General features: G+C 46.8%; 1 protein-coding gene across 1 annotated transcript; it reads right to left on the bottom strand.

Moving 5' to 3' along the window:
- Positions 1 to 210: 210 nt before the first annotated feature.
- Positions 211 to 23656, bottom strand: LOC125124121 (solute carrier family 22 member 6-like). The gene is given in 16 exon segments (XM_047774281.1): positions 211 to 280; positions 423 to 426; positions 863 to 1044; positions 8261 to 8364; positions 8514 to 8615; positions 8937 to 9012; positions 12382 to 12545; positions 14271 to 14306; positions 14462 to 14585; positions 14942 to 15110; positions 16042 to 16061; positions 18463 to 18566; positions 23319 to 23404; positions 23407 to 23475; positions 23478 to 23580; positions 23582 to 23656. Coding segments are annotated over 16 exon segments (1485 nt in total). The 5' UTR covers positions 23654 to 23656.
- Between the last annotated feature and the right edge of the window lie 1074 nt (positions 23657 to 24730).

Here is a 24730-nt window from a genome sequence, read left to right as displayed (position 1 = left end):
GTGGAAAGAATGGGAGAAGTTGTGTGTAGCTACTTTCAATGAAATGGGAGGGTGGGTCTGGCTAGGAGCAGAGGCCTAGGGGAAGTGTTCTCTGGAATTACAGGTCAAGCAGGGGTCCCTCCCGTCTTCCCCTGGCTGCCGTTCCTCTCCCCCTCCTCTGGGTGTGGACCTCCAGGAGATGCGGGGGCTCCGTCCGTGCTTTGCCCCTTCTCAGTCCTCGGGAGGCTGGAGCAGGACCATCTGCTGCTCCTGCTGCTTCTGCCCGGGTTTCTCTTTCCACCTGTGGGAAAGGAGGAGCAGGGTGTGGGAGTAGAGTTGGGGAATCCTTCTGAGGTGTTTGTGCTCAGCGGTCCCACTTTATTCCAAATCTCTCGCTGTTTCCAAGAGCTGAGAGTCCCAGAAAGGATTCTAGGGGACTCCACTTATCTGTGAGAACGGGACCAGGAGCCTCAGGAGGCAGGAAGCCTAGATTCTGGCCTTGGCTCCACCAGAGTCCAACTGAATGACCACTGGTTAGTCCCTGCTCTCCCCTGGGTCTGGCATTTATTCATTTATTTTTTTGTCTTTTTAGGGCCGCACCTGCAGCATATGGACGTTCCAAGGCTAGGGGTCGAATGAGAGCTGTAGTTGCCAGCCTACACCATAGCCACAGCAATGCCGGATCCTTAACCCACTGAGTGGGGCCAGGGATCGAACCTGCATCCTCATGGATACTAGTCAGGTTCGTTACCACTGAGCCAAGATGGAAACTCCAGGTCTGGCCTTTTTTTTTTTTTTTTTTTTTTTTTTTGGCAAATGGGGCTGAATCAAGAAGCTGGGAGCTCCTTATAGCTCTGGGTGGTGGGAAGAGGGGGCAGCCTACCTTCTCTCAGTGGCTGCCCCAGAGTCTCCGGCAGGAGGACAGTGATGGGACAGGCAGCCACAAGGGCTGCTCCATAGATGCAGAGAGGCAGGGAAAGGTAAACCTCTGAGGTTGTGCTCACCAGCGGGCTCAGGATGCTGCCTGTGTTGGCCAAGGCGGCCGTCATGCTCAGACCTCTCTGCCTGCGGAGAGGAAGAGCACCTTGGTGAGGCCGGTGGGGCTTATGGGTGATGGCTGATGGTATTTTCTCTTCTCACATCCCTCCAGGGCCACATGCTTGCGCATACCTTGGCTGCAAGGAAAGATGGAAATAAATGTTTTCAGAACCAGGAAGCCTGGGTCCTAGTTCCATTTTTTTTTTTTTTTCTGGCTGCATCCATGGCATTTGGTAGTCCCCAGGCCAGGGACTGAACCCTTGCCATAGCAGTGACAATGCCAGATTCTTAACTGCTAGGCCACCAGGGAACTCCTCCAGTTCCAATTTGGACCTGCTGTATAACTTTGAACAAGGCGACCACTACCTTCTCCCCCAAGCTCCAGATGAGATATCCAGTTTCCAACTTGTCATCTGCAGTTTGGACATCTGAAAGGCCTCTCAAATTTTATATGGTCAGGAATTCTTCATTTCTGCCTCCAAGTCTGCTCTTTTTTTTTTTTTTTGTCTTTTGTTGTTGCTATTTCTTGGGCCGCTCCCGAGGCATATGGAGGTTCCCAGGCTAGGGGTCGAATCGGAGCTGTAGCCACCGGCCTACGCCAGAGCCACAGCAACGCGGGATCCGAGCCACGTCTGCAACCTACACCACAGCTCACGGCAACGCCGGATCATTAACCCACTGAGCAAGGGCAGGGACCGAACCCGCAACCTCACGGTTCCTAGTCGGATTCGTTAACCACTGCGCCATGACGGGAACTCCCAAGTCTGCTCTTTGATCGGGTCTCCCCATCCCTAGACCAGGGTACCTCTAACCACCCAGCTGCTCAAGTATCTAGTAATGATTCTTTTGTGTGTGTGTGTGTGTTACATTTTATTTTATTTTATTTTATTTTATTCTTAAATTACTTAACAAATTTTATTACCGTTATAGGTGTACAACAACTAGTAATGATGCTGGATGCCTCCTGCTCCCTTATTTCCCACATCCAAAATATGAATTTGGTTGGCTCTTCCTCAAAACCACATTCAGGATCAGTTCTGATCCTCTCCTTCTCCACAACCACTGCCTACCTGTTCACACCAAGCCCTTTTCTTTTTCTTTTTTTTTTTTTAGGCCATCGTGCTGACCACATTTATTCTCCTTTACCCTGCAGAAGTATCCAGTAGGATACTTGCAGCCACAAGTAAGAGAAATCATGACCCAAACTTTTACTTAAAGATTAGAAACAGGTGGTCCTGTCGTGGTGCAGCAGAAATGAATCTGCCTAGGAACCATGAGGTTGTGGGTTCGATCCCTGACCTCACTCCAGGGTTAAGGATCTGGTGTTGCTTGGATCTGGCATTGCTTGTAGCTGTGGTGTAGGCTGAAGGCTACAGATCCGATTCAATCCCTAGCCTGGGAACTTCCGTATGCCGTGGGTGTGGCCCTAAAAAGACAAAAAAGCAAAACAAAACTGTGTACTCCTTTTTATCACCATTATCCACTCTTAATCCCTTCCTTGCCAAAGTCAACTATTCTATTGCGTGGATGTGCGTGCTTGCTTTCTTTCTTTCTTTCTTTCTTTTTTCTTTCTTTCTTTTAAAGGCTACACCCACGGCATATGAAAGTTCCCAAGCCAGGGAGTGCATCTGAGCTGCAGCAGATGTGGCAATGCCTGATCCTTTCACCCACTGTGCTGGGCCGGGGGTTGAACTCATGCCTCAGCAGCGACCAGAGCCACTACAGCTGGATTCTTAACCCACTGGGTCACAGTGGGAACTTCTGATGTGCATTTTTTATTTGAATATGTCTTTGTAAAATGTGTTGTTTTGTGTGCAAATTTTTTTTTCCCCCCAGGGGCATATGGAGGTTCCCAGGCTAGGGGTCTAATCGGAGCTGTAGCCGCCAGCCTACACCAGAGCCACAGCAACGTGGGATCCCAGCCACGTCTGCGACCTACACCACAACTCACGGCAACGCTGGATCCTTAACCCACTGAGCAAGGGCAGGGACCGAACCCGCAACCTCATGGTTCCTAGTCGGATTCATTAACCATTGAGCCACAACGGGAACTCCATTATCCAGCTTTTTAATGTTGCCAGTTTAATGTGTGTAAAGAATGATCTCATTCTTTCTGTGGTTAGCCTTCTGGGTTTCATTGTCTTTAAAATGCCCATTTCTGGAGTTCCCGTCGTGGCGCAGTGGTTAACGAATCCGACTAGGAACCATGAGGTTGCGGGTTCGCTCCCTGCCCTTGCTCAGTGGGTTAACGATCCGGCGTTGCCGTGAGCTGTGGTGTAGGTTGCAGACGCGGCTCGGATCCCGCGTTGCTGTGGCTCTGGCGTAGGCCGGTGGCTACAGCTCCGATTCGACCCCTAGCCTGGGAACCTCCATATGCCGCGGGATCGGCCCAAGAAATAGCAACAACAACAACAACAACAAAAAGCCAAAAAAAAAAAATAGAGTGGAGTTTCTATTTCCCACAGCCCTCTGGCTGACTTAAAAGTAAGCCCACTGAAGAAAAAAAAAATTAAATAAATAAAATGCCCATTTCTTTATTTATATATATATTTTTTGCCCATGTTTCTGCTACGATTCCTTCTTTTTCTTGTTGATTTGTAGGAGTTTCATGTACATTCTTAATATTTGAACTTTGCTTGTGTTAAGTGTTGCAAATATCTCCTCCTAACCTGTCATCTGTCTTTTAAATTTGTCCATTGCGTCCTCCCCACAAGTCATTCTTTTGATGTAATCAGATTGATACAGTTGCCCTCTCTCTCTCTTCCTCTCCCTCCCTTTCCATCTCCATCTGCATCTCTATCTCCATCTCTAACCATCTGTCTCCAAGCCCCCTCTTAATTCTGTCTGCCTCTTCTTGCACCAAGAAAGCCACAGACACACTATGGCTTTGTTGTATATTTCTAACAGATGGTAGAAACATCATCTTTGCTTTCCTGTTTCAGAATTAACTAGCAATTGTGGTCTTTTTCCTTCCATATAAGTTTTGGAGTAAATTTTTGGAGTCTCTAAAAAAAACGATCTAATGGAAATTCTGATTAGATTCCATTGAATTTCTATAAATTAATTGAGGATGAACATCTTTGTTATATTATGTCTTTCTAAACAAGAGTGTAGAAATCTCTTCATTTACAAGGATGATCTTTATGATATTAAAAAGTTTTCAAGAGTTTTCTCCAGGGAAGTCTTGGGTGTCCTCTGTTAATTTCCTGATAATACGTAGCTTTTGGTGTTATTCTGAATGGTGTCTTCATTTTCAAAGATTTTCAAGATTATTTCTCTACATTATTGGTTCTAGGTTATAGCTTCTAGGTTATTGTTATTGACATGTCATTGATTTAATTTCGTATCCGGCATCCTGCTGAACTCTTTTTATTAGTTTTAATTGTTGATTGACTTTATTGGTTTATCTAGGTAGATGATCGTATTTTCTCTAAATAAATGATATTTTACATGCTTCTCTCTCTCTCTCTGTCTTTTTTTTTTTGTCTTTTTAGGCCTGTACCCACAGCATGTGCAAGTTCCCAGGCTAGGGGTTGAATTGGAGCTGGAGCTGCTGGACTGTGGTACAGACACAGCAATGCTGGATCTGAGCAGGGTCTGCAACCTACAACACAGCTCTGGCAATGCTGGATCCTTAACCTGCTGAGTGAGGCCAGGGATTGAACCTTGCGTCCTCATGGATATTAGTTGGGTTCTTAATTTGCCGAACCATGACAAGAACTCCAGACGGTTAGCCTAAACTCTTATTCGACCTCTTTGGTGGATATTTAAGAATACTTTAAGGATATTTAAAAACACTTTAGGAGTTCCCGTTGTGGCACAGCAGAAAGGAATCCGACTAGGAACCATGAGGTTGTGGGTTCGATCCCTGGCCTTGTTCAGTGGGTTAAGGATCTGGTGTTGCCATGAGCTGTGGTGTAGGTCACAGAAGCAGCTCGGATCCGGTGTGCCAGTGGCTACAGTTCCAATTGGACCCCTAGCCTGGGAATCTCCATATGCCTCAGGTGTGGCCAAAAAGCAAAAAAAACAAAAACAAACAACTCCTCCCAAAAAACTTTATACTCTTTTGGGGATTATTGCCAATGTTATTTTATTATTTTAATGGAAATAGGATTTCCCATTGTGGCACAGTGAAAATGAATCTGACTAGTTACCATGAGGATGCAGGTTCTATCCCTGGCCTCGCTCAGTGGGTTAAGGATCCAGCATTGCTGTGGCTGTGGTGTAGGCCGGCAGCAAGAGCTCCGATTCAGCTCCTAGCCTGGGAACCTCCATATGGCGCAGGTGCAGCCCTAAAAAGACAAAAAAAAAAAGAAAAAAGAAATAGAAGCCCTTTTTTTCTTTCATTTATTTTCTTCTCTTTTCTTTTTTGCTTTTTAGGGCCACACCCGTGGCATATGGAAGTTCCCAGGCTAGGGGTCGATTTCGAGCTACAGCTGCCGACTGATGCCTCAGCTCACAGCAATGCGGGATCCTGAACCCACTGAGTAGGGCCAGGATGTCCTCATGCACACAAGTTGGGTTCGTTATCACTGAGCCACAATAGGAACACCCACTCTGTTCTTTTTTAAAAAATACCTTAGTTATACTTGACTCATAGCACTTTTATATACATTTTAGAATTTGCTTGCCAGTTTCCTAAAAATAGCCATTGGGATTTCTTTCTTTCTTTCTTTCTTTTTTTTTTTTTTTTTTTTGGCCATGCCTTTGGCATGCAGAAGTTCCAGGGCCAGGGATCAAACTTGTACCACAGCAGTGACCCGAGCCACAGCAGTGACATTGCTGGGTCCTTAACCCACTGAGCCACCAGGGAACTCTTGGGATTTTGATCAGAATTTCATTGAATTTATAAATCAGTATTAGAATCATTAACATTTTAATTTCATCTTTTGTCAGTTATGAGTTGACATATGAGATTTCCTATCCATGCTCATAATACATTTATTTACATTTTCTTTGATACTTTTCGATATAATTTAAAATTTTTCTTGATGTAGGCATTGAAATAAAACTCTAATTTTTAGAAGAGTAGAGAATGCAATTGATCTTTATTTATTGAGCTTGTATCCAGCCATCTTGCCAAACTTTACTATTTCTAATAATTTTAGATGTTTATATATAGATAATTCTATGCTCTTTAAATAGTGATAGTTTTTATTTTTCCTTTCCAGTCCTATTTCTATTATTTGCTGTTCCTTTTATTTTTTTAAGGCTGCACCTGCAGCATATGCAGGTTCTCAGGCTAGGGGTCAAATCAGAGCTGTAGCTGCCGGCCTACACCACGGCCACAGCAATGCAAGATCCGAGCCGCATCTGTGACTTACACTGCAGCTCCTGACAACGCCAGATCCTTAACCCACTGAGCAAGGCCAGGGATTGAACCCGCAACCTCATGGATACTAGTTGGATTCGTTAACCACTGAGCCACGACAGGAACTCCTGGGCCTGATGTTTTCTTTGAGGCAAGATTTTAAAGCTTACTGTTCAGAATTTTTATTTATTCTAGAATTAGTTTTCCTATATTATCTTTTTTAGGAATTTGTCAATTTCATCTAAATTTAAAATTTATTAGTGTAAACTTGTTTATAGATCTTTTTTGCATCTTTGTAATTACTCTAAGTCTATAGTTCAGATTTTTTTATTCCTAATATTTATTCATGCCTAGTCTTTCTTTTTTAAAAATTATTATTTGGAGGGATTTTTCCATTTCATTGATATTGTCAAAGATCAATTTTTGTTTTGTTGAATCTCTTTTTTTTTTGTCTTTTTGCCTTTTCTAGGGCTGCTCTTGCGGCATATGGAGGTTTCCAGGCTAGGGGTCGAATCGGAGCTATAGCTACTGGCCTTTGCCAGAGCCACAGCAACGCGGGATCCGAGCCGCGTCTGCAACCTACACCACAGCTCACGGCAACGCCGGATCCTTACCCCACTGAGCAAGGGCAGGGATCGAACCCTCAACCTCATGGTTCCCAGTCGGATTCATTAACCACTGCGCCACGACGGGAATGCCTCCTTGAATCTCTTTTTTATATCTTTGTTTTCTATTTAATCTATTTCTGGTGCTGTTATTATTTTTTGTGTTTTATAGGTAAGATGACTTAGCATTTGGACTAGTTACCTTTTATTCCCAGAGTAATATTCTATTTTTATTTTTCTTTCAGCAGCACCCACAGCATTTGGAAGTTCCAGGGCTCAGGGTCAGATTGGAGCTGCAGCTGCCAGCCTACGCCACAGCCACAGCAACGCCAGATCTGAGGCGCATTTGGAACCTATGCTGTAGCTTGCAGCTACACCGGATCCTTAACCCGCTGAGGCCTGGGATGAAATCTGCATCTTCATGGATATTAGTTGGGTTCTTAACCCGGTGAGACACAACAGGAACTCCCAGAGCCATATTCTTAACCGTTGTATTTTTTTGGTCTTAAAGTCTGTTTCGACTCCTGTATCTATCTAACTTTCATCTGGTTAATATTTACCTAATATATCTTTTTCTATTTCTCCACATTTAAGATTTTCATTGTCTAACATTTTAGATGGGTCTCTTATAAACTGCATGAACTAGATTTAATTGAAATCAACTTGGAATATCTCTGCCTCTTAACTGGTAGGTTTAATTCATTTGCATATTATAGTGATTTGATATATTTGGAGTTATTGATACCATCTTACTTTTTTTTTAATGGTCACTTCTGCGGCACATGAAGTTCCTGGACTAGGGGTAGAACTGGAGCTGCAGCTGAGGCCTACACCACAGCCACAGCAATGCCAGATCTAAGCCGCTTCTGTGACCTATGTCAATTTTTACGGAGTCAATGTTGGTTTTTTAACCTGCTGAGCCACCGTGAGAACCCCCACCTCTTGCTTTTTGTCTTTAATTTGTCCTTATTTCTGCATGTTTTTGTTAGCCTTTCTTGCCTTAAAAAACAATTGATTGGGAGTTCCCACTGTGGCTCAGCAGTAGTGAACCCGATTAGTATCCATGAGGATGGGAGTTTGATCCCTGGCCTTGATCAGTGGGTTAAGGATGCAGCGTTGCTGTGGCTGCGGTGTAGGCCGGCAGCTGTAGCTCTGATTCAACCCCTAGCCTGGGAACTTTCATATGCTGAGGGTATGGCCCTAAAAAGCAAAAAAACAAAAAACCCAAAACCAATTGATTGACCTTCCCCCCCTTTCTGACTGGAAACTTTCTGGTTCTAGGGTCTGATTGTTCCATTCCAGGACTTCTCCCCCACGTCCCACTCACCGTATTACTGTGGGGTACAGCTCCCCCAAGTGCATAAAGAGGCAGTTCATAGAGCCGCTCATACCGCCTTTTCCTAAAACCACCATTCTCCTGCGGAGGACTGTCTGACCCGGAAGGAAAAGAGGTAAATGCTAAGGTGCTGGGAAAGGCTGGGAGGAGACTCGAGTCTTTTGTACCCTTCTAGGTAGCTGACTTGGGCCAGACTGGGAGCTGGGCTTGGGAAAGGACCAGGGCAGGAGCAGGAACGGGGCACGTGCTCACCCAGGGGGATCCTTGCACAGGTCAGAATGAAGATTCCTGACAGCAGCAAGAAGAAGGCCATGTGGGGAGGCATGCGACCAAGTGATTTGGTGGCCTTAAAGCTCAGGAAATAGAGGAGTTCCCATCGTGGCTCAGTGGTTAACAAATCCGACTAGAAACCATGAGGTTGCGGGTTCGATCCCTGGCTTTGCTCAGTGGGTTAACGATCTGGCGTTGCCGTGAGCTGTGGTGTGGGTTGCAGACGCGGCTCGGATCCCATGTTGCTGTGGCTCTGGTGTAGGCCGGCAGCTACAGCTCCGATTCGACCCCTAGCCTGGGAACCTCCGTATGCCATGGGATCGGCCCAAAAAGACAAAAAAAAAAAAAAAAAAAAGATCAGGAAATAGAATGGTGTTTCCACAGTTGCGAAGGGTACCTGGGTCAGGTAGATGTTGATCCCAAAACGTTGCGGATTCATGATCAAGCCAGAGAAGCTGAAACATGGTACAAACCTGGGGCACAAGCAGAGGGGATACATTTTGGGTCACAGCCAAACTGCCACGTCTATCTTGCAGTTGCAATAGGCAAACCGCTCTCCTATCTGTCCTTTCCTTTAGGCCTTATATCCATCCTTAGAGTGGGCTTTTTTTTTTTTTTGGTTTGTTTTGTTTTGCTTTTTAGGGTCGCACCTGCAGCGTATGGAGGTTCCCAGGCTAGGGGTCCAATTGGAGCTGTAGCTGCCGGCCTACGCCAGAGCCACAGCAACGCAGGATCTGAGCTGCGTTGGCGACCTACACCACAGCTCATGGCAACGCCGGGTCCTTAACCCACTGAGCAAGGGCAGGGATCGAACCCGCAACCTCATGGTTCCTAGTTGGATTCATTTCTGCTGTGCCACGACGGGAACTCTTAGAGTGGGCTTTTTATATTTGGAAAGCGGCTAAGAAAGTCTTTCTTGAGTTCTAAAAAAATAACGCTATCTATCATACATTTTAAAATTATCTAGGAGAAAATGTTTTTTACTTTGCAATAGATCCTCTTCCCTCTACCCAAACCCCTGCCCCAGGGACCTGCTATTTATAGGCACATACTTGGATTCGTTCATTGCCCTGGGAGAGGGTGTTTTAGAGAAACCCCTCCTCATGGGGATGCTTAAGTAACACCTTTTTGTGTGTCTGTGTGTAACATCTTGATTTGTAAGAAAGAGGGTTCATTTAATGCCAGGAGCTTTGCTCTGTGAGTGGTGTACGAACATTTACCCCCGGAGAGGAACCCTTAGGAGGTTTTAGAGTTTATGCGGGGCGGGGGTGGGGGGGGGAGCATCACTGACTGTTCGAATGGATTTGAGGGAGAACAGAAACAGCTGTTGAGTGTTTTGACTCCGTGGTATGTGATGTAAGCATCGTTTCCACCTCTCGGGGAGTCTTCATAAAATCAGCAAAAACAATATTTTGTGACACTTTGTGGGGCAGCTTTGCTCCTTAGAGATGTGCTGAAATGCAGCGTCTTGCCTCTAGGTTGGTAAAGGGCACGTGAGAAATTCTCCTCGGAAGGCAATCTTTTTTTTTTCTTTCTTTCTTTCTTTCTATTTTTTTTTTTCTTTTTAGGGCTGCACCCACGGCATATGGAAGTTCCCAGGCTAGGGGTCGAATCCAAGCTACAGCTGCCAGCCTGCACCATAGCCACAGCAACACAGGATCCAAGCCGCATCTGCGATCTACACCACAGCTCACAGCAATGCTGGATCCTTAACCCACTGAGTGAAGCCAGGGATGGAACACGCATCCTCATGGATTCTAGTCGGGGTTCGTTACCGCTGAGCCATGAAGGGAACTCCCATGGAAGACAGCCTTATATGAGCCACCCTATAATTAAGAATTACACAGCAGTTCTTGTGGCTCAGCAGGTTAAGGACCCGATGTCTCTGTGAGGATGTGGGTTCGATCCCTGGCCTTGCTCAGTGGGTTAAGTCTCCAGTGTTATGTTCCCAAGACTCCAGACTTGGGAACTTCCATATGCTGCAAGTGCAACCATTAAAAAAAGAATTACACAGAAAAATATTGGCACCAGAATAGACAGACAAGTCAGTGGGACTGAGGAGTCCAGAAACAGTATTGTAATAAAGGTGGCTTCACACCATCCAGGAGAATCCAGGTGAATAGTTTTATATTCAGGAGGAGGGTAACTTTGGCGTTTCCGTCATGGCTCAGTGGTTATCGAACCTGACTAGTATCCATGAGGTTGCGGGTTTGATCCCCGGCCTCGCTCAGTGGGTTAAGGATCTAGCGTAGCTGTGAGCTGTGGTGTAGGTTCCAGACGTGGCTTGGATCCTGAGTTGCTGTGGCTGTGGTGTAGGCCGGCAGCTACAGCTCTGATTGGACCCCTAGCCTGGGAACCTCCATAAGCCGTGGGTGTGGCCCTAAAAAAAAAAAATAGAAGGAGGGTAACCTAAATGAATTTTATTTTATTTTATTTTATTTTTGTCTTTTGTCTTTTGTTGTTGTTGTTGTTGCTATTTCTTGGGCCGCTCCCGCGGCATATGGCGGTTCCCAGGCTAGGTGTTGAATCGGAGCTGTAGCCACCAGCCTACGCCACAGCCACAGCAACGCGGGATCCGAGCCACGTCTGCAACCTACACCACAGCTCACGGCAACGCCGGATCGTTAAGCCACTGAGCAAGGGCAGGGACCGAACCCGCAACCTCATGGTTCCTAGTCGGATTTGTTAACCACTGCGCCACGACGGGAACTCCCTAAATGAATTTTAAAAAAAGATACATGTGATTAGATAAAGCAATAAGAGATCTCATTTTTTAAAAAGTGGTAAATTTAAAAGACAGATTTTAAAAGGCAAATGCAAAAATACCCTTCTCGTATGGTAAGAGGTTAATATCTTTAATGCAAAAGAGGGTTCTTAACGAGTCCATGAAAAGAAAAAATGGGCAAGGGATACAAACAGAAAGTTTACAAAGAAGAGAAATTACAAACAGATCAAAATTATATAAAGAAAAAGTTCAACTCCCTCCAGAATAAAATATATGTGAATTAAAACAATGACATACGTCTCCTGTTTCTCAGCACAGTAGTATTTGGTCTTGGCAAGAGTCTCTTATACACATTTGTAAAACATGACTCTATTGGAGAGTAGGTGAAAATATCTGCGAAAAGCCTTACATACTTTCAAAATTTTGTGCCAGTAAGTACACTTTTAAGGTTTATTCCAAGGGATGTAAGGCAGATGCAAGGGGATATGTGTGCCTGTGGCTTCTTGGTTATGACTGGGGAGAGCTGGAAAGAACCACCGATACGAATAAAATAAATTCCAAAATTATGGAATACTAGATAGTCTTTAAAAATGGAGTTCTCTTTGGAGGTGGGGAAAATTTATTCTCACAGTGTAGGGAGCAACTTCCAGGAAGGGTAATAGGTACCATAAATGTTTGTTAGAGATTTTATGTGGGGTCTTACATGTTTGGCAACATCTTGTGTGTGATGTTTTGTTGTTAGAAAAGGGAAGGCATTGATTCAGTGCAGTTGGATCAACATAATTATCTGTGTCAACAGCAGCCACAAAAACCTAGGGCACAAGATGCTTGGAGATGTGTAAATGATAAAGAAGACAGTGCTTTTTAACATAGGTACGTGTGTGTGTGTGTCTGGAGGAGAAGAGAGTAATGAGAACAAGGTAAAGCTTGGGAGGTGTGTGTGTGGAGGACAGGAATCCTATGGTGGCGCTCTTGAGTAGTGGATACAAGAATATACTCAACTTAGGCGCCCCAGAATTTCTAGCATTTGCCTATTATTTCTACGGCTGGCCTGGGAGCAACCAGCACAAATAAGCCCCATGCTTGTGAATTGCCCCACTTCTCCTCCTCTCAGCACCAATGCCTGGAGGCAGTTTGGTCTGGAAACAGGTAGAACTTCATTGTCCTGAGCCTTTCATGAGTTGGCTTGACCACCTGCTGCCTTTCATGAGTTGCCGGGACCACCTGCTGCCTGCAAAATTCTTCCAGCTCCTTGCCGTAGGCAAAGAGATTGGAGCCCACCTGGAGGGAGGGACTCAGTGAGAATTCAGGACCAATCGTCTAGGTCTGCTTTTATTGATGTGGAAAGATGTTCATGAGATATTAAGGACAAAAAGATTCTAAAACTATACAGAGAGTAAGATTGAATTTTTGTAAATACATGTAATGTAAATTACTCTGTGTTGGTGTGTTTCTTGTAGGTGAAAATAGTAAACGTTTGAACAGACATGTGCTCGTGGTGGTTATTTCTGAAATACAGGATTAGGAAATCATTAAGAAATGTTTTTGTGGGAGTTCCCGTCGTGGCGCAGTGGTTAACGAATCCGACTAGGAACCATGAGGTTGCAGGTCCGGTCCCTGCCCTTGCTCAGTGGCTTAACGATCCGGCGTTGCCGTGAGCTGTGGTGTAGGTTGCAGACGCGGCTCGGATCCCGCGTTGCTGTGGCTCTGGCGTAGGCCGGTGGCTACAGCTCCGATTCGACCCCTAGCCTGGGAACCTCCATATACCGCAGAAGCGGCCCAAGAAATAGCAACAACAACAACAAAAAAGACAAAAGACAAAAAAAAAAAAAAAGAAATGTTTTTGTGCTGTATAGCAGAGGGAACTATATCCGATCACTTGTGATGGAACATGATGGAGGATAATGTGAAAAAAAGAATGTGTGTGGATGTACAGCTGGCTCACTTTGCTGAGCAGCAGAAATTGACAGAACAATGTAAATCAACTATAATAAAAGAAATTAAAAATTTTCTGTTTGCTTATCCTGACTGCCTACCATCAATTTATAAACAGGGATTACCTCTAAGTTTTCCTTTGGAGTCACTATGGAAATATTCAAATCAAGTGAGATAATGGCTGTACTTTTGTCAACGGCAAATGATCCCCTATTGCCAGGGACACATTGCACAGTATTTAAGAAGACAGGTGGCAGATAGACTCTAGGGCGGTCCCCTGCTAGCAGACCCACTCTGGAGACCCTGCTTACTGGCATGGTGATGTGGGAAGCCATATGAAGAACAGAGAAGTCTCTAGAAGCTGCAGTAACCTCCAGCTGATAACCAGCAAGAAACCAGGGTTCCCTGTCCTATAGCTGTGAGAGAGTGAGTTCAGGCAACAATCTGGGTGAGCTTACAAGTGGATTCTTCTCAAGTTGAGCCTCCAGAGGAGAATGCTGCATGTCTGACACATTGGTTTCATCCTCGTGAAGCCCTAAGCAGAGGACTCAGGCAGGAGCTCAGCTCTGCCTGGGCTCCTGACCCACAGAAACTGTGAGATAATAAGTATGTGCCATTTTAAGGTGCTAAATAGGGGGTAATTTGTTAGAAGGCAAGAGAAGAAGCATAGGGACATCTTTGGAGGAATGTGAAAGCCTGGGATACAGAAATCTCAGGCCTGGAATATCAGGGCTCCTGGGGGTGGCTGCTGCTTTTTTTTTTCATGAGGTCAGTAGGGCCACTTGGCCGAGCTCAAAGCTCAGGAGCAGAGGGACAGCTGGGCATTCTCTAGACAAGTGGGGAACCCTCTGTGCCTCCAGAGCACCTGTGTCCTTTTCCACTGGCTGGAGGGCCTCCCTCAGCCTCTCACTTTCCCAGCTTGTCCTGTTTTCTCAGTCTTCTTATCTGTCCATCATTTGGTCTATCCCCTTACCTGAGTGGGGATGGACCTACCATAGTGGCAGGAGACAGAAGAAGAGCTGTGGACAGCTGGTGCATGCAGCAGTTGCAGCATCAAGGGCTGGGCTTGGCCATAGTCAGGCCCCTCTGCAGACTCATCTGGAGCATCTGCTTGGATAGAAGGGGCTCAGGGATTGGGTTCCTCTGAGGACCCCTCCCTCTACTCCCTGCTTGGGAAGCATCAGATGTCCTGGGTTCTAGGATGAAGGTGGGGGCAGGCAGAGCCCTGGGAGGGGTATCACAGAAGGTCCCAGGATTCTCACCTCCACACTCAGTTTGGCACCTTCTCTCTGCTTCCTGTCGATCTGGGCCAGTCTCTGCAGGGCCTTCAGGGTGAGGTCCAGTTTCCCCAAGGAGCAGTACCAGAGGGCAGACTCGATGAAGAACCTATGGGTGGGGGGTGAGAGTGGGCATGACTTCAGCCCAGGTTGACAGAGGTGTGGCTTTCTGAGATAGGCACAGACCAGGGCAGAAAGACAATTTGGAGTGGTGAAAAGAATTCTGGGCTGGGGGTTAGGAGCCCTGGGTACCACTTCAAGGATTGCCACTGTCTTCTTGGGAGACCTGGAATACATCTTGCCCCTTTCTGGTCATGGTCTTCCCTACCTATCAATCTGGGCATTGGTTCTTTTTTGCTTGGATCTGCTTTGATACTAGGGGGAGAGATAGGGGGTGTTCTTGGAGATACTATGTCCATCTGTGACTTACTGTGAACCCTCTACCTTACTTGAGGTCCCACACACCTGTAGTAGATGAGGACGACAAAGAGGGACAGAGAGACCAGTAGCTGCAGGTGGCACCAGTGGGGCACAGCATAAGCCATGCCAGCCAGGAACAGCTGATCTAAGGTGGGGGTAAATCCAAATAGGAGACCTAGACCTGGCTGGGCATGGATGAGCAGCCACTCCAGATCTGGGGAGAAGAGCAGAGTTTAGGTTGAAGTCAGGGTTGTGTGAGTGTGTGTATTTGGGGGTGATTGTCACTTCCAGATGGAGGAGGATCCTCATATTGGAGTAGAAGGGCTCCTCTCTTCAGCTCAGTCCTACTCTGCACTCCCAGCCCCCTCACAGGTAAGGCAAGGATGGTGTGATCTCTGGCTAGGTTCAGTAATGTGTGGAGCAAGGATGGACTGGAAGGCTCTGAATTCCCAGGCATACTCCTGTTCGGTGTCCCCAACCCCAACATTCATATTTCCTTGCTTGTCCCAAACCCCTTTTGACCTGTCTATAGCCACTCCCTCTGCACTTCCTTCAACTCATTTTAATTCAACAAATATTTTGAGTTGGCAACTCTGTGCCATGCCCTTTGCTTGACCTGGGAAATAGAGATGAACAAGCCTTACCCTCAGGCCATCCTGCACCACTTTCACTTCCTTCAGTGAGTCACACTCTGGCCTCTGGGCCTTGTCTATTCTACTTTTTTTGTCTAGAACTCTGCCCCAGAACTTTATTCCCCTCTCTTTCTGCCTCACTTTTCATTCACTTCTTTTTTTCTTTTTTCTTTTTTGTCTTTTTGCCTTTTCAAGGGCCAAACCCGCAGCATATGGAGGTTCTCAGGCTAGGGTTCTAATCGGAGCTGTAGCTGCCAGCCTATGCCAGAGCCACAGCAATGAGAGATCCAAGCCGTAGGTCATGGCAACACCAGATCCTTAACCCACTGAGCAAGGCCAGGGATCGAACCTGCAACCTCATGGTTCCTAGTCGGATTTGTTAACCACTGAGCCACCACGGGAACTCTGTGTCCCACTTAACTTAACACATTGCTTGCTCCCCCACCCCATGTCCTTGGCTGTCTCATCCTTGGTGCCCTGGACAATCTAACAGATGCTTGTCAGGCTGCGCACATGTGGCCATGAGTTTGATGCTGGAATGGGAAGTGGGGAATAGTTGGGTAACTGCTGGCATCCAGGGGACCTTGTGTTGGGAGGAGCCTTGGGTTGCTGCTGTCCAGGGTCCTGACACAACCCATGATATCTCCTTGAAGGGAGCTGCACACTTTCATCAGAATCATAGGGGTGTGTTGAAAATAATCCAGATACCTAAGTTCTATTCAAGGCCTGGTGAATATCTGAAAGGTAAGCTAAAAATCTGATTTTTTTTTTTTTTTTTTGCTCAATAGGGAAGTTCCCAGGCTTGGGGTCAGATTGAAGCTGCAGCTGCCAGCCTACACCACAGCCACAGCAATGCAGGATCTGAGCCACATCTCAACCTACACCGCAACTTAAGGCAACACCAGATCCTTAACCAACTGAACAACGCCAGGGATTGAACCTGAATTCTCATGGATACTAGTTGGGTTCATTAACGCTGAGCCATGACAAACTCCTAAAAGTCTGATTTTTTAACAAGCTCCCAAGGTTTGGGAACTACTGCTCTGGGGTGTGGTTGATTCTTCAACTGTTGGTCAATGGTGACTCCTGTTAAGACAGGAGACAGCCTTTTCATGTGTGCTTTTTAAAAAACGGAGGTATAATTGACACACAATACTATAAATAGTTTCAGGCATCTAACATAATGATTCTGTATTGTATATATTGTGAAGTTATCACCACAATAAATATACTTAAAATTCATCACCATATATAGTCATGATTTGTGTGTGTGTGTGTGTGTGTGTGTGTGTGTGTGTGTGCGTGCGCGTGTGATGAGACCACTTAAGATCTACTCAGAGACTTTCAAACAAGCAATATGGTATTATTAAGCGTAGGCACCATGCTGTGTATTACACTCCCATGATCGAATTATTTTATAACTGGAAGCTTGTACTTTTTGACACCCTTTACCCCCACTCTACCCCTCCTTGCCTCTGGCAACTAGCCATCTTGTTCTCTGTATCTATGAGCTTGGCTTATGTGATTTTTTTTGGGGGGGAAATGCATGCAAGGTTTATGCTTTGTGCAAAATGGACATGTCTGTGGCTTATATTTTATGAATAATAGATCTAGTTTTGTGTCTTTGATCTGCTATGACATTTCTAATATTTTCAAATTTGATTCTTTATGCCTCCTCTTATTCGTCCCATGTTCTTTTTATGGTCTTTGGCCTGGAATATGGTCAAGGTTAGAGTAACCAATGCTGAGCTGCAGGTGCTAATTTCACTCTCACCATGGCCCCCATTATATAAATGGAAAAACCAAGTCCAAGAGAGGCTGTGCCACACAGTTATGGCAGATCTGAGACTTGTCCCTCGTGGTTACCGATTCCTAGGTCTGTGTTTCTGTGACACTCACGTGTCACATACAAGGCAGAAGTGGTGGAAAGTGACTTCTTCAGGATGTCGGGAAATCTCGATTCTTGTCCTGCTTTTGCCACTTAGTAGCTGTACTGACTGTACTTTTATTTATTTTTTATTTTTAAAATTTTTTGGCTGTCTTGTGGCACATGGAGTTCTTGGGCCAGGGATCGGATCCAAGCTGCAGCTATGGCAACACCAGATCCTCAACCCACTGTGCTAGGCCAGAGATTGACCCCTTGCCCCAGTGCTCCCGAGATGCCATGGATCCCATTGCACCACAGTGGGAACTCCCTGACTGTACTTATAAAAAAGTAAACATTTAACTTTCACTTTATAGCACCGTAAAAGTAATGAATGATCATAAAAGTTCAAACAGTATAGTAATGAAAAAGGAAAATTCCTCTTCTCTCCAATTCTGTTCCCCATAATTAATAGCGTAATTATCTTGGGTTCCTTCTAGGCAGTTTGGGCAAGTTATCTATCATCCTTGAAACTTAATGTCTTCATCAAAAAAAAAAAAAATGCAGATAATAGTACCATTCACCCTGGCTTCGAAAGGGTAAATGTAAGGAGTAACTGAAATGAGGAGAAACATGGAAAATGCTGATAGAGTTCCCACAGACTTTCCAGACGTGGTCAGGCTTGGGTGGAACGGTCCTGTGTCCCTCCCTAGATTCTCGAGGATGCCAGTGCTCCCTAGAAGGCCGAGGCCTTTGCTCTTTTTTTTTTTTTTTTGGTCTTTTTGTCTTTTCTAGGGCCACACCCATAGCATGTGGAGGTTCCCAGGCTAGGGGTCTAATTGGAGCTGTAGTCGCCAGCCTACCTATGCAAGAGCCATAGCAACGCAGGATCCGAGCTGAGACTGTGAACTACACCACAGCTCAAGGCAATGCCGCATCCTTAACCCACTGAGCAAGGCCAGGGATCGAACCCGCAACCTCATGGTTCCTAGTTGGATTCATTAACCACTGAGCCATGATGGGAACTCCGCGAGGCCTTTGCTCTTGGTTCAGCCTTGTTCACCACTGACCTGTCGGCTGTGATCCCAAATATAGAGCTTCCAACGAGTACCCCTGCCATGGTGATGGGCTGACTCAACTGTGGCAAGCTCTTGTGTGTGCACACGAGGTCCCACTGTGAGGAAGAAAGAACTGGGGTCAGGGAGAGCTGGGTTGGCCCCACAAAAACCCACTCCCTCTCTCCTGGTGGGGCTGAGGATCTTGAATTGGAACTAGCACATAACGAGGCCTCCTTCCCTGAGTCACCCACACTTTCTCATCATCTGGTGAGAAGTTATTTCAAAATATGGTGCAGTGGAAATGAATCTGACTAGGAACCATGAGGTTTCAGGTTCGATCCCTGGCCTCGCTCAGGGAGTCAGGATCTGGTGTTGCTGTGAGCTGTGGTATAGGTCACAGACGCGGCTCGGATCTGGCGTTGTGTGGGCCGGCGGCTGTGGCTTCGAGGAGACCCCTAGCTTGGGAACCTCCATGTGCTGCAGGTGCAGCCCTAAAAAGCAAAAACAAACAGACAAAACGTGTAAGGGATATCTTCCCAGACTGCTCCCTCTTCTCCAAGCACTGACACCTCACCCTCTTTCGGGGCTCTTTGACCTGGGTGTAGCTGAAGAAAAGTGACCTTGGAGGTGGGCAGACAGAGCTCATCAGGTTCTTTTCTTACAAAATTTGGAAAAAGCAACTCAGAGAAGCGAGGTTCTTAAGGACAGCCAAGGCTGGAACAGCGTGGAAGTGGCGTTGAGAAATCATGAGACAGAGAGAGAGTGGGAGAGGGAGAGGGAGAAAAAGAAGGAGGAGGTGGGGGAGAAGGAAGACGGGGAGGGGCAAAGGATGCAATAATCTAGTCAGAGAGATGTCAAGGTGAGAGCTTAGTGCCAGAGAGGCAGAGATGGAGAGTCCAGCTGCGGTTCTCCTGAACTACCTGATCCTGGTCCATTGTAGGGCTGGGCTCAGGCTCTTGACCTTGGGGTCTGTGAAATGCCCTTGCGCATTCTTCCATCAACTTCTCATAAGCACATTTGCGGGGGTGGTAGTTACTTGCCATCCTGAATAAGCAGCAATTGATAGTTTACATTTTCTTGCTCTTTTCAATGCATATAAGAAAAAACTTCTCACTTTAAAATTACTTCCTCTCTAGCTGGAGTAAAACAGCTCTCCAGCCTGCAGGAATCATACTACGGATGGATGTGCTATTAAAATTAAGTCAAAATGACAAACAGGGGTGGCATTTCCTTCACAATTAAGAGCTCATTTTTGTATACTTTGGAGTGGATCTGAAAACTCATTTCTTTTGTTAACTGAAAAAAAAGGAAAAGGGGCCGGGTTGATCAGGACGATTAGGGAATGCTCCCTAAAATATGTTAGTTTATGTCCAGATGAATTCATCCTTTAAGTGTCATTACTTCTCTTCCTGATTTGATTGGAGAGAAATCTTTATTTGTGAATGTAATGATTACTCTGGGACTTTCTTTTTTCTTCTTCTTCTAATGGTCACCTCTGCAGCTTATGGAAGTTGAATCTGAGCCAGGGGTTGAATCCGAGCCCCTACTGCAACCTGTGCCTCAGTGGCAGAAACGCGGAAATTTTTTTTCCCTTCAAATTTTCATTGTGTTTTCTTTTCTTTTCTTTCTTTTTCTTTTTTTATTCCCCCCCCCCCGCCCCCGCTGTGCAGCAAGGTGATCAAGTTGTTCTTACATGTATACATATTTTTCCCCCACCCTTTGTTCTGTTGCAATATGAGTATCTAGACATAGTTCTCAATGCTACTCAGCAGGATCTCCTTGTAAATCTATTCTAAATTGTATCTGATAACCCCAAGCTCCCGATCCCTCCCACTCCCTTCCTCTCCCGAAGGGCAGCCACAAGGCTATTCTCCAAGGAAACGCGGAAATTTTAACCCACTATGCTGGGCCAGGGATCAAACCCCACACCTGCACGGTGACCTGAGCTGATGCAGTCAGATTCTTGAGAGCTCGTTTGGAGGTTCTAGCAGGGGAGCGCCGCTACTCCTATACCCTTGACGGAAGAACGGTCCTCCTTTCTCGGGGATGGTCAGCTTCGGGGGGACGCACTTGGAGCAGTGAGGGAGGAAGGGGACACCCGTCTAGCCAGCCAGATCAGCTGAATCAACCCTGGCCATCAGTGGGGTGACAGATGTCGCAGCCAGATTGCCCTCACATCCTGCACTGAGATTCTTAACCCACTGTGCCATGGTGGGAACTCTACTGCGGGACTTTGAATCCCCTGTGGATGCACACATCACATGACGTAAAATTTGGGAGGTTGGCATTTGAACACTTTCTTTAAAGAGCAATGGACTTTATTGCTGTTTTATTCAAATAACTGCTATTCTGTAATTCTAAGTGTTATCTGACATAACTTTTTTTTTTTTTAGGGCTGCACCCGTGGCATATGGAAGTTCCCACACCAAGGGTTGAATTGGAGCTGTAGCTCCTGGCCTATGCCACAGCCACAGCCACAGCAAGACAGGATCTGAGCCGCATTTGTGACCTACACCTCACCTCATGGCAACGCTGGATCCTTAATCCACTGAGTAGGGCCAGGGATCGAACCTGCATCCTCATGGATACCTGTTGGGTTCATAACCCACTGAGCCACAGTGGGAACTCTCTGACATAACTTATTTATGAAAGATTTGGGGGCTGTGTCAGACTGGGTAATAATTTTAACAGTAAGTGAAATACGACCGAGGAGAGGCATGTGGGGCCTCTTACAGTGAGGGGTTAGGGACCCTGTAGACTGGAACTGAGGAACGGAAGGATGAGAACCAAGAGACTGTAGGAAAGAGGTGACAAACCAGAGGAATGCAAAGGAACAAGACCTGTATGTGGTCTAGCGATGAAACAGGGTGTAGTCCAGGTTATAAAAGGATAAATGAATATAGACTATGTGCTCAGCCAACGGGAACCAAAGTCTAGGAACAGACAGAGGTGGATTTGAGGGAGACTGAGAGAATTGCTGCCGAGGAAAGCTCTGCCTTGCTAACTTGATAAAGGCTATGAGAAATGAACAGATGCTATGAGACTGGCCTCAGGGGAAAGAACAAGAGAGAAAAGAAACCCGACGGTCGTGGGCCCGGGAAGTAGAGCGGTAGAATGACAGCTGTTTAGCATCTGCAGAACAGAAGCGAAAATAAGACTCAGCCTGGTCCTTCATAATAACTCTCTCCCTCCCTGCCCTACAGCTATTGGACCAAGGGGTGGGCACAGGACCGAAGGTCGCAAATAAACCTATCCTAGATTTTTTCAGTGTTGGAGCAGAGAGACAGAAACTTTTTTTCTCTCTGATGAAGACGTTATTAGCAGTGAGCCTGGGATGTCAGAGGCCACGTGGTGAAGGCTCTGGGACGCAGCTACGTGCCCAGTATGCAAAGAAAGGTAAAGACGGGAGAGCGTCAGCAAGGGTCCTGATGACATCACGGCCCTGCTTCCTATTGCCCGTAGAGCCAGCTCCACCTCTGCCCGTCTTGGAATTTGGCCTCAGGAGTCTTTATATACTTACTCTTCATGCTCAGATGAGCTTGCGTTGAATGACAGCTGTGCATCAGTGTGCCGCGCTGAGCCAATCAGAGCCTTTTTTTAAGAACTTGAATGAAGATACACAGAAACGTCCTGGTTGGTGGTGGGCCCTAAATCTGAGAGGTAAGCGTTCCCATGGTGGCTCAGCGGGTGAAGGACTCGATGTTGCCTCTGGGAAGGTGCAGGTTCGATCCCTAGCCTGGCTCAGTGGATTAAGGATCCAGCATTGTCACGCGGCGGCATAGGTCGAAGACATGCTCGGATCCCGTGTTGCTGTGGCTGTGGCATAGGCCCCAGCTGCAGCTAATTTGGCCTCTAGCCCAGAAACTTCCATATGGCTCAGGTGTGGCCATAAAAAGAAAAATTAAAAAAAAAAAAAAGAATCTGAGGAGTGGTGGATCAGAGCTGGCACGGGTGGCTGTCTTGTAATATGAACACACAGATGAAACGGATGGAGAAAGAGAGTAACAGAGCTCAGTGTATAGAGATGGCCCGGGCTCTAATTCCTGGTTGCAGTTTCTGTGAGGCCTGGACACACACCTGGATTTCCTGCACTTGGATTCCCCGCAAGTCCCTTTTCTCATGAGCCGACTTGAGACAGCCTCTCTTCCTTGCAACCAAAAGGCCATTGACTAGAACAGATGTTAAGAGCATCATCGATGTCACAGCTACGAGGTGCAGAATTCAGCCAGATGCACCATTTAGCAGGGAGACTCGACAATCGACCGCATGTGTGTTTCAGAGGATGGGTATTAAATTACTAGAGATGAAAGGACTCCCCCCTCCCCATAACCCTGTTGTTTTTTCCCCTCTTAGTTCCTTGGCTGCTCTCCATCTCTTGGCTCCAGCTGCTGAGAGCTATTTCTAGATGAAGTCAGGAAATGGTTTTTGTCTCTAGGACTCTGAGCCTAGCATCCCCTGCTCAGGAATTCGTTTTTTACCCTCCACTCTCTGCGGGGCTCTTTTCTCCCTTCCTCTGTACCACCTCCCCATGCCCTTACCCTGTGGAATCGTCCAACCCTTCAGGGAAACCAAAGCACCCTATCAATCTCCAGCAGCAGTAACTGTCTCTCTGCTGGCAGTGGAGGGGCAGGGAGCCACCCTCTGCAAGGAATTCCACAACCTTTTCTACCAGGAAGACCTCAACTCCACCCCCACCCCCCGTCCCCGTCCACTTCCCTGTGTTTGGGGCAGAGCTCTTAATGGCTCCAGGGTCCTCCCACAGTCAGACGCACTCCGGTCAGGTTCACACCGTCTATGTCTGTGTGTGGGGATGGTAAGATGGGGTCACAGGGTTGGATGTGGGGGTTAGGGGATCCAGGGGTCCTCACCTCAGCCACGATGGTGGAAGGGAAGGTGCCGGGGTCAGAGATCCAGCCATTGGTGCAGGGCTCTGCGGTCCCCGTGCCGTTGGTCCCTGCTGGGGGGACGTGAAGCGGAGACAGGACTCAGGCTGCCTCTGGCCATCCCGGGGCAGCCAGGCCTCCACCTGCTGAAGTTGGTGTCGGCAGGTGGGTGGCAGTGGTGGGCCGGGATGGCGGCCGTGAAGTTCTGCAGTGTGTTATGCATGAAGGTCATGAGCAGGGGCAACAGTCAGCAGAACAATCTGGATCTGCTGGAAGCGGCCGACTCCAGCCACCTGCAGCAGGAGGTCAGTGAAGGCCATGGGGCAGGACCTATAGCAGGGGCACTGGAGCTGAGGTCCGGACTCCCACACCTGTTACCTATCCTTCGGTGTTGAGGGGGGTGGGGGACGAACTGCCCTTTGTCTCCTCAGCTCATTTGTTCCTGGGTCTGCTGTAGCCCTAGGTCACCTGAACTCAAAACTAGTTTTTATAACTTCTCTCAAGGCACCGAGTTAAACTATGACTTGAAAGTAGGACATTCAATTATTAAGACTCATCGGGTCAACGACTCGTTCGAGGGATCTGAAGGGCAGGTGAAGTCGGATTGCATAGGGTTATGCGTGATGCCCCAAAGCTCAGCAGTTTGAATCTCCTCACCAGGCCAGAGCAAGCCACCTCTTCCCTGGGGGAGGACGGGAAAGAGCAGAGGGAGGCCCCAGCCGGTGTGAGCCCAAAGCCCCAGAGGAACTGCATTTTCTCAATGTCACTTGGACCCGATGAAGTTGGGGGGAGACTCGGAAGAGCTCACACAGAAACGTCATTGTGGGAGCTCCCCTTGTGGCTCAGCAGTAATGAACCCAGCTAGCATCCATGAGGATCCGGGCTCTATCCCTGGCCCTGCTCAGTAAGTTAAGGATTCGGCGTGGCTATGAGCTGTGGTGTAGGTCGCAGATGTGGCTTGGATCTAGAGTTCCTGTGGCTGCTGTGTAGGTTGGCAGGTGTAGCTCTGATTCAACCCAAGCCCGGGAACTTCCAGATGCCGTGGCTGCGGCCCTAAAGACAAAAAAAAAAAAAAAAAAAAAGGATAAAGAAACACCGCTGTGCTGGAGGTAACAGCACCCCCTAGTCTGTGAACCCCAGAACCTGGGCCTTCAGCTAAGGCTCAGCTTAACCTTCGCTCAAAGAGTGAACCCCCATCAGACGTTAATATCAGCAGGGCCACTTTTCTCATCATAATACACTCTATTTCCAATTTTTCTCCTTCCCTCAATTGTTATAAAAATGAAAGTACAAGCTCTAAGGTTGGAGAAAATGTTTGCAAAATACCTATCTGGCAAAAGATTTAAAAACTTATATGGAAATACAAACTGTCTAGATTGGCCAACACAACTTGGAAA

This window comes from Phacochoerus africanus, chromosome 4, assembly GCF_016906955.1.
Source record: "Phacochoerus africanus isolate WHEZ1 chromosome 4, ROS_Pafr_v1, whole genome shotgun sequence".
Taxonomy (NCBI): Eukaryota; Metazoa; Chordata; class Mammalia; order Artiodactyla; family Suidae; genus Phacochoerus; species Phacochoerus africanus.
The sequence above is the reverse complement of the archived record's forward strand: the minus strand, read 5'-3'. Positions and strand labels throughout refer to the sequence as shown.